Source organism: Carlito syrichta, unplaced genomic scaffold, assembly GCF_000164805.1.
Source record: "Carlito syrichta isolate Samal-C Ts95f unplaced genomic scaffold, Tarsius_syrichta-2.0.1 Scaffold301567, whole genome shotgun sequence".
In the NCBI taxonomy this organism is placed as follows: Eukaryota; Metazoa; Chordata; class Mammalia; order Primates; family Tarsiidae; genus Carlito; species Carlito syrichta.
In genome coordinates, this window is record NW_007245663.1 from 461,042 (window position 1) to 475,354 (window position 14,313).

At 40.6% G+C, this 14,313-nt stretch overlaps 1 protein-coding gene across 15 annotated transcripts in view; it reads right to left on the reverse strand.

The window, feature by feature from the left end:
* The window catches only part of TCF4 (transcription factor 4), a 391,888-nt gene that overhangs the window by 27,015 nt on the left and 350,560 nt on the right, over positions 1 to 14,313 (reverse strand). For all 15 annotated transcript variants that reach the window (XR_504111.2, XM_008054872.2, XM_008054871.2 and 12 more), the window contains 4 exons: positions 13,031 to 13,098; positions 11,785 to 11,863; positions 9,028 to 9,104; positions 6,201 to 6,404 (listed from right to left, as the gene is read on the reverse strand). Coding sequence is in view for 14 of the 15 variants with exons in the window: in XM_008054872.2 (XP_008053063.1) it covers positions 6,201 to 6,404; positions 9,028 to 9,104; positions 11,785 to 11,863; positions 13,031 to 13,098 (428 nt within the window). In the remaining variant the exon portion in view is untranslated. The remainder of the gene's footprint in view (positions 1 to 6,200; positions 6,405 to 9,027; positions 9,105 to 11,784; positions 11,864 to 13,030; positions 13,099 to 14,313) is intronic.

Below are 14,313 nucleotides of genomic sequence, written 5' to 3' on the forward strand. Positions count from 1 at the left end.
ATTATAGTATAAAGAGTGCTGGTCTAGTGGCTGGTTTGTCTCGTTTCTAATCCTACCTTGGCATTAACTAGTGAGCACTTATGGTTGGGTCATTTCTCCTTCCTGGTCCACAGTCTTCATTCAGCAGCAAAACAGGGGCAATGGGCTACATGACTTCGACTCTAAAAAGCCTAAAGTTCAGTGGTCTGAGCTCCTACCTACCTACACAAGCAAAAACTAGCTCGTGTGTCTTATGAATCCCTAAGAGGTAAAAGTTCTCATATGTTTAATGTCATTTAGATAAAAAGATGCTTCTTCACCAAACGAATGTTTCTGATAAATTGTTTACTCTAACGTAAAACTAAAAATGTTACTGAAAAGGGGAAAACTGGGCTACGGTTGGCTTATGTCGGTGGTTTCTGAAATGTGTTCCACATACCCCTCTGCAGGAGGCCTGAGGGATGTTGTGGAGGACAGGTGTGGGGGTGAGTTTACTAGGGGTCCCTCCATCCAATGTCAACCACAGTAGATTCACTTAGGAGATCAGTACTCCTCTATGAATCACCATGATCGTTCCCTCCTTGGTAAGAGCTGAGAGTCTGCCCTCTTGTAGGAACTGCTAGATGAGCATACAAAAATCTATTTAAATATCTGTCTCTTTCTACTAGATTGTGAATCCCCTGAGAGCAGAGACAATATCTTACCATAGAGTTTGCACTTGGTAGCCACTGATCAATGTCACTGAAATGAATAAGCAGACTTTAAACAAAAAGGATCTGGAAACCACATTAATATTATGATAGTAGAGGGGAACTTTAATAGATAATAATATATTAGTATAGAGGACTTTTAGCTCAGTGATCCCATCATTTCTGACTCTATAAGCAAATAACTACGAGTATACAGAGTCACATGAAGATCCTTTTGATGTGGGTTCTGTTCTTATTTAGTTAAAAGAAGAAAAAAGAGTGTAGGTCATTTGAAAGGCTTCCTTTCGGGTCTCATCTGTGGTTCTGAACAATGAATGAATAACAAAGAGAATCATATTTGGAAAATTGCCATTTCAATAATTTATAAGAAATCTAATAATTGAATACGAAGCTTAAACACGGAGGTATCTGAGGCGCAGAGGGGATTATATTTGGTAAGCGTTTCTAGCTAATTAGTGACATTTGATAGTTAATGACTAGTTAGTGACTATTGATATCAAATCTGATAATTTAATTATCAAGATAAACCATGGAGGTATCTAGGCACAAGGGGATGATATTGGTTAAGTGTTTCTAACTTTTTAGTGACATTAAATAGTTAATGACTAGTTAGTGATACTAAATCTAATAATTTAATACCAAGATGAACCATGGAGGCATCTAAGGCACAAGGGGCTTATATTTGGTAAGAGTTTCTAGTTTGTTGACAAGCCCAGGCGTCTCCTTACACTCCCACAATGGGAGATTTCTGCTGTAATTCTGTAAGAGCACTGAGTGGTTAGGGTGAGGAAAAAAAACCTTAATAATTTAAAATTTACCACCTCAAGGAGGCTGGTAGGGTGTGTTCGCACCCCCTGGTCACTTAGCTGATTTAAGAACAAGTGAATTATCACTGTGGATTTTAAGCTAAGACACGTCAGAGTGGAAGTTCTCTATGTTTGGGGTTTGGCCATGGAATACCTGGAAACTACTCTTGTCAAGCAGCACTTATCAAGCTTTGAAAATCATACACTCCTAACTCCTAAAATTAGTTCTCAAAAGATGGACTCCTTGACAACCTCTGGGGAGGACACCTGGCAGTCAAATAGAGCACTAAAATTGGAACTGATGCAGCAGAGTTCAAATTGAGCTGCGTGACTTGAGACTAACTACTCAAGCCTCCTAAAGTTCATTTCCCAACACCTAAAACAGACACTACTGTCATCCTCGTGTTCTTGTGAAGATGCCTAAGATAACGTGTAGAGAACACCCAGCAGAGGGGCCGGCAACTTCCCTGATGACCTATTTGCTGGGAGGAACACAAAATGCAGTAAGTGGGACTTGAGGAACGGACAAGCGTTGATAAGGCAGCAGTCATACCGACAGACGATGCACAGCTGAGTCAGAGAAATGTCTCGAAGTGGCATAATGCACGGTGCTGTAAGAGCAGAGAGGAGCACAGCTAACGTGGGTGGGGAGAGCATGGAAAGGCTTCCTGGAAGAAGGCCTTGAGTCAGTATTTTGAGAATGGGTGAGAGGCAGTTAGAGAGAGCTTGGGTAGATCCACCCAAGCCAGACATACAAACGAAGGACTCCACGAGAATGTGTAGGGCCGATTATGCCCGGACTGGTCTTTCTGGAAACCTTTCTGCACATGGAAACAACCAAACAAAAGGCTTTTGGAAAACAGTACCGGGTCTTAGACGCTGGGCTAAGGAACTGGGCTTTATCGCAGATAACGGAAAGCCAGTGAAGGTTTTGAGCAGGAAAGGAACACAGCCAAATAACAGTGTCCAGAAAACTTGCAAGTATACAGCGTTCACTCTAGTGTTATGAGCCATGCTGCTGTGAAAAAAAAAAAAACTCTTTCATGATACTAATACTTGGTAAATCACTGAAGACCTACTTCAGAACTCCAAGGAAAACATTTTATGAATCAAAAGCTAAGTACAATATGTTAGCAATTAAATGAGATAACATAACAGTCGAGGCAGAACACAGTTTTCTCCACCACGATTTCAAGCTGCTGCAGAAAGAAATGCTTCTATCATCTTCCAAGTGATCAAGCCATTTTGTTTTGATTTTTGGGAGGCGGGAGAGAGGAGACGAGAGGAGCAGGGAGGTCAAGAGGATGCAAAGCTGTCTCTTCTTTAATCAGAAGGAATTGTTAAGGAGAGTCAGAAAGGAGCTTTGCTCAAAACAAAGCTGGGCCTGGGATGCGTCTCGAGTTAGCACAACTCGCTTCCATTCCAGAACAACAAACGAAGGTGTGTAGTTGGGAATGAGATGCTCACAGTGCTCTCTGTCCAAGTTTCCTGTGCATACCTCCCACGGCTACTTTATTTACAGCAGCTGGCCAACGTTTTATAGCCTGTTTTCTGTATTACAAAATTCAAATGTGGAAAACATTACCAGGATCCTCCTTGAATTTTTTGTTGTGGGGGGGGGCTTTTTTCCTCCCCCTTAATTTCCTTTTTATTGTGGAATGTCTCAAATGGTCAAAGGCTAACTTAAGACTGACTACACTCAAGAACTATTTCCTTTGTTCTTATGTTTTTGTTTTAAAATTCATACCAGTTTGCACAGGGAAGATATGCCAATTTAATCTCTTCCACACACATTAGTGTTTCAGGCGGAGAAGCTCAGTCATGCTGAATGGCTTTCAGGAAGAGAGGAGAAAGACTGAAAACCCCACTTAGTTCAAAGGGCAGCAAGTTGTTGACACGCCCCCTGTGATCTGGTTAGCTCTGCAGTTGTCCTTGATTGAATATTAAATGTCTTCAGAGGAGAGACAGGAAGTTTTCCTCATCAGCAAAATGGGAGGCTTTGTTGCTTCTGTATGGTCCTCCCCCCCCCAAATCAAATCAAAGAGGTTTCTGGGTAATATCGGCTAATTATTTCCCTTTTCCTCCTGTTTTATTTGACCCTCTCCCTTTGCCAGGGTCCAACTTCCCATCTCCAAAAATAATTCTAGTCTTTTCCTCTCATCCCACCTCAGAATCAGACTCAAAAAGGAGGCAGTTGAAAGGTCAAATAGTTCCAAAACGCACCTATGTATAGTTTAATATTTTAAAGAACCACTTAACCTACATCTGGTATTTAAGAAAAACCTTACATAGTTATGGAAAAGATGGTCTCTGAAGCAATGCCCTGGGTGCAAGTTACATCCGCTTAACATATGCAAAATGAACACAGCTACAGAAATTAAACTATTTTTCTCTTGATTGAGAGCAGATATACAGAAATGGTTATAAGCCACAGATCCGGCTTTTAATAAAGCCAGATTTCTTAATTAAAAGCAGTATTGTTTAAACACTGTAGTTAAAAAAAGAACTGCACAAACGAAAATCTCGTATTATATGCATCCCAAGCGTATTTAACACATTACCTGAGGCCAAGCTAAATTAAAATCTCGACTTTCCTTTTGTAAACTCTTAGCAACTGCCACGAACATACAAACAATTTTTACTCAATGATAAATTTTTAGGGTAGAGTTCAGGAAACAGAAAAAAGCAGAGTTAGCTTTGGCATTCAAAAATATCTTTCCACATTTTAGAAGTGAGTTCATGGCTTCTATTTATAAACCAGTATTTTGGGTTTCAAATTGGTTGCAGGTTTCAATATTACGCCGCACAGGACGATATTCTTAATCTTAGTCTTTTATCAAGATAAACGGAAAAGAGGTCAGAAGAGTACTAAAGGGTGGGGACTAAAAGAACCTTGTAATAATCTGCCTATTTTGCATTTCTTCCGGAACCATCTTTAAATAAGGAATGCTGTAGTGACAATGGAAAATGGACCTTCATCCAAGCAACTTTTAAAGAGCCTATCAGGAAAAACACAGGGCACCGAGCGTTCAGCGACCAGACAGGAGTTTGTAAGGGACAGAATTATACAGAATCACTGGTAAAGTTAAACTCTCCTCCTATCTGGTTAGCTCATTCATTGTCATCATTTAATATTCTGTCAAGACAATTCTCTGACTCTTTGTAATCTTCCCCTCAATTCTCTCTAAAATCCTTTCAGAAGTACCAGGGGGAATGAATCCCCCCAAACCCGGAATTTATTCATAAAAAATTGTGTATTTATTCTTACATGTGTAAACTTCAGTCACCTTCAAAGTATTCTCTGTTGGATGCAATACACCCATCAAGACGCTTTCTCCACTGCTCAAAACAGTTTTTGAACTTGTCAATATTGAGGCCTTTTAGTGCTTCTGCTGTTACTGTTTCACCTCTTCCACATCAGCAAAATGTTTCCCTTTGGGGACTTTTTTCATCGGGGAAACAAAAAAAGTCGCTCAGGGTGAGAGCAGGTGAACAGGGAGGGTAGGGCACAGGAGTCATGTTGTTTCTGGTCAAAAACTGCTGACCACTCAGCGCGGTGTGAGTAGGCGTACTTGTAAATGACCCATCAGGAAACCAGCAAATGCGTTGAAAGAATCTCCAAAAAAATAAAATAAAATTTGACTGAAGCTGAACGCAGCCTCTCACAACAACACTAGCTGGCACACTGATGCTGAAGGGTTCCTAGAACACTCACCTAGTGGGGGAAGCCTGCATTTCAAGGGGTTTGCCCTCCAAAAAATAAATCCATTTTTTTGAGTCCCCTTCATAATGGGCAAAATTAAAATCCCAGGTATAATATGGACAAATGTGCTGAAGTATTATTCAAATAAAGACATATTCATAAATAGGTAGTGATAAAGCTACTCTATATGTTAAATTACAGTCTTCCGCCATGTATTTATTTACTCAAACAAATACGCCATATATTTCTATCTTCCATACTCAGAATTGAAAGACATTTTGGCTTCTAAATAAAAAAATACAGCCCACCCATACTTGAAATGCCAGCAATGTAACATGAACTTCAGTTGTGCCCTTTAGCCAATGTCACCAAGATGAATAATTTCAAACACCAGCAATGACCCAGAAATTTCTTCCTACATGAAAATGTGTCGACACAAAAACGTATACGTGAATGTTTACACTGGAGAGGACACAATCCAAGTGTCCGTCATCTGACGAACAGATACATTTAATATAGTATACCCATATGATGAAATCACATTTGACGACAGAAAGGAAGTCCTAAAATGTGGCAAAACGTGGATAAACACTGAAAAGATTATGCGAAGTGAAAGAAGCCAGTGAGAAAAACCATAATATATTGTATCATTTCAATTATCATTAAATATCCAGAGTAGGTAAATCCACAGAGATAGAACACAGATTAGTGGCTGCGAGGGGACTGGGGGATGGGGAATGATGCTTAATGGGTACAGGGTTGTTTTTCTTTTTGCAAGGGGCAAAAATGTTCTCAAACTGGTGGTATTGTTTGCAAAACCCAGAGAATACACTAAACCACACTGCACTGTACGCTTTAAATGGGCACATTGTAGACCAAGTGAATCATATCTCAATACGGCTGTTTTTGTGAAGAGAAAAACAAAACAAACCAGCAGGACTATTTATACCTGAAATTCTAGTTCTACGCAGAAGGAGAGAGTCCGCAAGAGTCACGACTTACCATGAGTGAATGTCTGTTGGCCGAAAGAAGACCAGTTCCATACCCTGAGCCCAGACCGCCCATGGCTCCGTTGTGAGAAGGTCCGATGATCCCATGCATATCCCCGTGACCACCGGGCATAGCTGGGGATGGGCCCACGGCATGATTCCGGAGAACATGAATGGCATCGTCCAGTCTTTCCAAGCGATCTTCAATCCGGCTTTGCTGTTGGTTAACAGATGATGCGAAATTCGATTTAGTTCAGAAGGTGTGCCTAAATTATATATCCGACTTGAGTTGACCAAAACCACACTTTGGGTATCTAAATACATGCTTGCAATACAGTATATATCCCTAAAACAATAATATAAATAAATACTGCTGTTCTCAGAAAACTGGTGGAAAATGTTAATGTTAAAACGATCGTGTTATTTTTCATGGACAAACTAAATTCAAGAAGTCTTCTGGGATGCTGAAACGTACACATGCTATACTGTATTGCATTAGCTTGAAAGAGAATTCAGATTTACTTTAGAGAACAAAAAACATTCACTGAACTTAAGGAACACTCTGGCAGGCATTCGGTTAAAAAGTTTAAATAATTAACACTGGAAAGATGACCTATTTATAGTTTCCCAGCTAAATTATCTTCTTGAAGGTTTATTTCTTTGGTCTCCCCCGTGGTATATAAACACAGTGTGCTAAGGATAAAGTCAGAGACAGTTATAAGCATATAGATGATCCCGTCCTGTTGAATTTTTGCCTGTGTTTCTTGCTTTTTATCTATCCTCAATACTAGTTTGTGTGAGCTTATGTGGGTGCATGAGGGCCTCAAAAGAAAAAAAAATTACAAAAATCCTGTCAACTGAAGTGGCATGAGAATTCACGACTGAAAAAATCACAAAGACTTAAATTAATTGCTCACTGGGGGTTTCTAGTTGATTTCAAAGCCCCTACTATAGTATAGAATTCACTACCTTATATCATTAAAATGTCACCCTTATCATGAGGATCCTAGTTTTCTGCATCTGGACAAGGCCTATACTACCATTTTCAGTGAAGAAAAAGGACATGTAGCGAGGTATTCACTTTTATAACTGTGGTCAAACAATGTTATCAAACACCACTTTCTAGTGTGCCCTTTAAAATATACCATCTCTTTGGATCCTCATCCACAAGTGTATGGATAGGAAGGTAAGACATGGACCCTTCCATATAGATGTGAAAATGAGGCTCTAAGAAATTAAGTGGATTCATTACTTAGTGTCACACTGCCAGACAATGGTTAAGTCAGGGTTGGAATCTAGGTCTTCTGATCTTTATAATAGATCATGATACAATCTACTGTGATGTCTAATGGGCTGTGCAAACAGATGTACCAGCTTTACTGCATGAGAAAAACAATTTCTAATTATTCTACACCAACAGGAAGAATGTGTGTCTAATATAGTTAGTCTATGGTACAGAGCATTTTGATTTGGTGGGTCTGAGAGTTAAATGACCCCCCCCAGACTGCTAGATCTGCTACTTACTTGACCTCAAGAAAGTTACTAAACCTTTTTTTGCATGCATGCTTTTTAACTTATAAAAGTGGGGACAATAAGTGTAAACGTAAGAAGGAACAGAAATCTTATATGTGACTATCATGGTTTTCAGTGAGCAGCTTCCTGGTGGAAAGAAGTTTCTGCCGGCGAATGCCCTCTTGAGTGTTCAGAATTCAAAGAGAATTGACGCTGCACCCCACACCTACAAAACTAGTCTTTACTGTTCTTGCAGTTGGACAAAGCCTGGTTTTGATGGATGAACCCCAGAGAACGAGCAATAGAGGTCAACACTAACACAACTCTGGGTCATTAAGAGGTGGTCTGTGAATCAATTGGGCTGTATATAGATGATGTGTCACCCTGTGTGGTGGCCTGTGTGGTAGACGGTTCACACATTACAGCAAGGAAGAGCACAACAAAAGGGGAAAAGCCACCTCTGTATTTTCAATTTTAGATTTTCCTTAAATTAAAGAGTAAGCTAAAAGGGGAGAAAGTAAACCCTAAGCCACCGACAACATTAAGTCAGACAGATGAAGCTATGCCTTCCTCCATGCTTCAGCTCAAAATATAGAGAAAAAAAGAAAACCTCAACCTGGAGGGACTGAAAAGCTCCTCCCACTCACTGCTGTCCCTCCCCCACTTGATTCAAGTGCAGACTAAATACTGCACAAGCCAGTGTCATCTCATGCGTATTTCTAGCCCCATCCACCACGAGCAGAGAAAGCCTAATGTGCGAGACACTGAATCATCATGTGAGTATTTATAATATTAAGTATGCCCATGGACGTGTTCAACTATTCCCTCCTGGAAGAGCGGGGACGCCTTTCCCACAAATGACATTACTGGGTTTCCATGAGCATCAAATTGAATGAAGAAATAAAGAGACTGAGAAGAAAGCTCCCATAACCCTGTTATTCTGGAGAGCAAAGCAAGGTATACAGAATCAAATGTCCCAGCTATGTGGCTTGGCGGGAGAGCCAGAGCCCTGGTATCAGGAAAGTTATTTCATCAGGGCTCTTTCCCAAAGTTGTGGAGGAGGCCATTATCCTTCCAGGAGGTTTAATCTCTTATCTGGCCATAGATATTCAGAGCCTTAAGGCTTCCACTCAGTCGTATCTGGGTTACCATCTCCAGACAGGAACAAGCATAGCCTGGCCATGCAGGCTCCAATCTATCTTGTGTGCTTCACGTTGACCTAATGTTAACAACTGGTGAAAAGACGGATCTTGGAGAGAGCAGTGGACTTAGAAAGAAAAACATAACTTGAAAAATGGGTAGAACCAAGACGAGCAGATGAGACGTACCAAAGAGTGTAGGGGTCCTTCGTAATTAGGAGATGATGAGGCCTGCCCTCCATTTCTAGACCAAACAGCTGTGCCTGCTAACATGCAAAGGGAATGACAATTAGCTTGATATAAACCTAAAATTCAACTTACCAGTATTTTATTTAAATAGTCCTTCTAGAAAGAGCAATGCCAGTTTTCATTTAAAAAATGAGGTAAATACATGTAACCCCCCCATACAAGAATATTTGGACAAGGAAAACATTTTAAATATAAAATATGTAGACTTTACATACACTCACAATTCCCTCAGGCTGCCTCCCAAAAGGGGGCGTTTAATTGATTCTGAATTTTGGCTAGAAGGGTTCCTGTTAAAGAAAAACTTATCACTATGGAGTCAAGGTCTTTCTAAGAGTACAAAGGAGGGGTTTTGTTGACCTTGACGCCCGTTACATTAAAGCCAAATTCTCTCGCCATTGGAAAACAGCTTTAAAACTTGTTTTTAAAATGACCTTTAAGAAGAGATAATCCTTCTGAATTAAAATCTCAGCATAACAGTAATAACTAGGTATTTTCTTCTGAAGAAAATACTTTATGAGTCATTAAACTTAAAGGTTAAAAAAGATTCCTGTTAGAATGCGTGTTACATACCTAACCAAAAAAACACACACAAACTTTAAAACTTAAAATAATACACTTTCAGTCTAGAAAACTTAGAAAATACATCATTCAAACAAGGAAAAAATAATAGCCATGATCTCACTGAAATCCCATGCCCTGACACTGTTAGTACTTTTAAAATCCATTCTTCCTGCCTTTTCTGGGTGTGCATGTATATTTTTATGCTAAATAAAAATAGAGTATTTTGTTCAATTACTTTTCTTGACAGAATTTGGACAGAGCCGTCGGTGTGAAAATAGCAATCTGTCCCCATATTTGCATCTTCATAAAAGTCCTTTCTTCCTAACATGCGGTCTTCCATGATGCATTACTGGGACCCAAAAATTGGCATCTCTAGCCTTGTTTCTGTGTCTTCCACCTAGAGCACACCACTCAGCTTCAGGGTACTTGTGGTGTTTTCCTGGATGACTGCATCCTAACTTTTCTCTGCCACCATGAACCTAGAAGTGGACTGGCAGAAAGAGGAAAACTAGCTTCTCGTCCACACTCTGATAGTACTGCCTGTGTCACCTCGGCAAATCACATTCCCCTCCTGGGTCTCAGTATACTCATCCGTAAAGACAGAGCATCAGACTATGTTAGCTGGTCTCAACCATTACTAGACTACGGAACATTTTTATTTTCCTAAAGTAGAAAACAGATGAAATAAAAGCTGCTTTGTTTGATCTGGTCTGAACCAGAAGAGTTCAACAAAACTGAACTCTACTTTCCGTTTCTACCACGGGAATGTCACATTAGCTTAAAACCATTTCACCTTCTTCCCAATTTCAACCTGATCTCTCTGGATGTGGACTTTAGGGTTCAACTACTCCCTTCTCTATTCTGTGGTTCCCCCATGTCAAGGAGGCTTGGGAAAGGCTGGTATGAAACCCCATCTCAGCCGTGGCCATCATTTCTTAAAGTGTTGTGGTAATCTGAAATCTCCCATTCTCTACCACAGAACCCAGTTTATACTGGGTCATGTGAACATGCAGGGAATAATACCGGGTTCGAGGAGGTCAAATTTAGGCAAGTGACTCCACTAGAAATTACAGTAAGGTCAGGCTTCGGTCAGGTACAGATGTGATTTAGGCTTTTTATTTTTATTTTTTTTAGAGGTCGCATGTCCTCTTTCCAAAGAGCAGAGACATGTACCAGGCAAGGCTTTCTGGAAACGTTTATACTCAAAGGGCAACGAGTCTCTTAAATGGACCTCTGAAAAATTAAACTGTTTACTGACACTAACTCTGCAACTTTATTACTAGTATTCGATTTGAAGTCACAGGTCATGTTACTGTGTTATAGTTTCAAGTTATGCTCCACACAATTACTTCACAATTTATTTAGAAAATTATAGTTTTCCCCCAAATACTTCAACAGCATACACTTTAATTAATTAATTTATTTATTTTTGTGTCAGGGGTCTTGCTCTGTTGCCCAGGCTGGAGTACAGTAGCACAGTCATGGCTCACTGCAGCCTCCAACTCCTGAGATCCTTCTATATCAGCCTCCCAAGTAGCTGGGTCTATTGGAGTGCACTACCCACACTCAGCTCATTTTTCAAAAGATGTTTTGTAGAGATGAGGTCTTGCTATGTTGCCCAGGATGGTCTCGAACTCCTGGGCTCAAGCGATCCTCCTTCCTCCATTTCCTAAAGAGCTGGGATTACAGGTGTGAGCCAATACACCAAGCCCGCACAATACTTTAAAGAAGCAATTCAGAAAGTCTAAAATTTCTGCAAGAAATGATCCATTTAAACAGTCTGTTTCTGATGACTAACAGAGTCTCTATTCATATTCACAACTATGTTAACTGAGTTTTTCACCTGAGACACTTTATTGGAATATATTATTCTACTTTTGGGTGTCTTATGCAGAACTGAGAAAAGTTTTACGAAATGCATTTCCCATAGGCCTGTGTATCCCAAAGTCATCATCTAAATGACTGTTCTATTATCTGGTGATCTGCTCCTCTCCCATTCCTTTTCTACTCATCTATATGGGAATGTCAGGTTTTTGGATTTTGCGGGGGGTCTCCACCTACTAGAGCGGAAAACATAAGGGAGAAATCACTCTTATAAGCTGGTGCTATGATGCAATGGGATTTGAAATACACTACCTGAGAGAGACGGAGGGGAGCCAACAGGAGTTGAAGGGTTGGATGAGAAGCTGTTGTTAGTGTGATCTGGAGAATAGATCTTGAAACAGTGGGGAGGGGGAGAAAAAAACACCTCATTCATTTGGAATCAACAACGAACAATTTTTTTAAACCACAAAGTTGTCGGCATAATTCATTTAAGACTCACGAGTTCCAAAATACAAGTAATGATTAACTATAGGACCGATAATCTGCACTAAAAAACCCAACAATACTTTCATTTTTCAAAAAAAATAAAAAGAAGGAAAGGAATGATTGACGTGATATGGGATGATGAGAAAAGAACCAGGCTGGGGTCAGCAGATGTCAATCCTACTGTTTTCCTCACTGGTTTTGGCTATGGGCAAGCCAGGTAGATATTCTGGACTTCTCTTTCCTCAACTACAAAATGAGAGGTTGGGCAGTATTATTTCTAAGATGTTTCCCAACTCCTTTACTATGATTGAGGCATTTAATTCCACAGCACGAGAAGGCCCACATTAAATAAAGCACTTTACCTGGGGCACTACACTAAGATAGGGCCACGTTTTCTTAAATGCTCCCAGGCATTTAAGGCAAAACCAGCAGAAGAGACAAAATCTTAGAGAAACAAAAGCCCACTTACATTTGTAAGTGACCACGTTTAGCTTTTGAAGAAGATACTGGATATACTCCCTGAGACAATTAAGGCATAGGCCATTTTGTCACCGGGGAACATGCAAGAAAGATTCAATTCTAGCTTCCTGGCGGCGGGCGGGCAAAACAGAGAAGCTGAGTCCTTGAGGTGACAATTAAGTGACAATTCCTCATGGACCCCAGTTATTGTCAATCTTCTCCCCCAAACTCCTTTTCCCAAGTGTTTTAGGACAGGCCCTTGCAAAGCCAGTCTTCGTTGGTCAATTGAGCACCCACAGTGCTGGAGAGAAAAATACGACATCAGGATAGAAAATCTATGAAACTAAAGGCCAGAAGACTATCTCAACACCCACAGTGGGTTGTGGCTTAGTACCCCGGTGACAGGATGAGATGGCAGGGATCATCCATCTACTGGAAGCGTCAGAGCTTTCTTCTCCAATTCTCTAGTGATCATGATGCAAGAAAGCTAGCATGCACCCAAGAAAGCAAAGCTATTTGCCATTCATTTTCTAAAATTCCAAATGTCCACTTCTGATTAAAGTTCACCCTTCTCCGGCGGTACATGTGGCGTCCAAAGTCAATATTTCCTCACCGAAGCAAGGGCTTTCCCCAGAGCATCTCCAGTCTGGGAGCTGCCTGCTGCTCCGCTTCCTCTATTTGCTGCAAAAACAAAAGACAGAATATGAAAACCAGGCAGCGAGACGTCTAACAATCTTCTATTCCTGGTCCATTTACTCACAATTTAATTGCATTTTTAATGCTAATTACAACACATTAATCTTTAATTAGCATTAATTTGTTTGCTGAGGTAGATGTCAAATATATTCATGTTACATTTTTTTTACAGATAAAATACAAACCTGACACCTTGGTTTAAAGATAAAGTGTCCGGCTGCTTTATGGGGACGGACCTCCCTTGCTGCATCTGAGTGGTTTAGCGGTGGACGGCAGCCAGTGGGCATGGGACGGTCATTGCTAAGAGGTATGTGGCACTTCCAGGTTCCTGGAGTCCTCAGAGTTCACTGTTTCCTTACATATATTATTTATAGCAAATTGAATTATCTTCATATATAACTTCCACCTGCTATCAAATACTCAAAAATTTGATACTTAGCAAAATGAGTGTTTCTTTCAAAGTTCCTCAGGAAACAAGACAAAAAGTCTACAAAAGGTCTGGCTAACTAGGCGATACAATACTTTTAATGTTTTCAGGAACATGTAGCCTCTACACATCCAAGTCTGTGTTCACATTCACACAAAAGTTTGAACTGTGATGCTACTGAAAGTCAATATGGTCTCAAATTCCAGAGGGAAAATAAGTCTACATATTCATGAAGCTTATCTCTACCATAGTAAAATACTGGTATTTTTTTAATCTATAAAAGAAATTAAAAAGAGTGCTGCTGGCTGGGCTCGGTGGCTCGGTCTGTCATCCCAGCACTTTTGGGAGGCCGAGGCGAGTGGACTGCCCAAGCCCGTGGGTTCAAGACCCGCCCGGATGACTTGGCGAGACCCTGTCTCTAAAATAAATAAAAAATTAGCCGGGTGTGGTGGAGTGCGCCTGTAGTTCCGGCTACTCGGAAGGCTGAGGTGGAAGGATCACTGGAGCCCAGCAGGTTGAGGCTGCGGTGGCCGGGAGCGTGCCACTGCACTCCAGTCTGGGCGACAGAGTGAGACTCCAACTCAAAAGAAAAAAAAGTGTTGCTGATAATAAAAGGCATATTTTCTAGGATACACCTCAAAGCTAGCTCTGTGTAGCACGTATCATTTGGATGGATCTTGCCTTTGAAACTAAGTGGTCAAATGGGACCTCCAGGAGTCTTCGGAGGCTTAGAACTTGGAGGTAGGCTGTGTTTGTTAAGGCCTCAACACCAG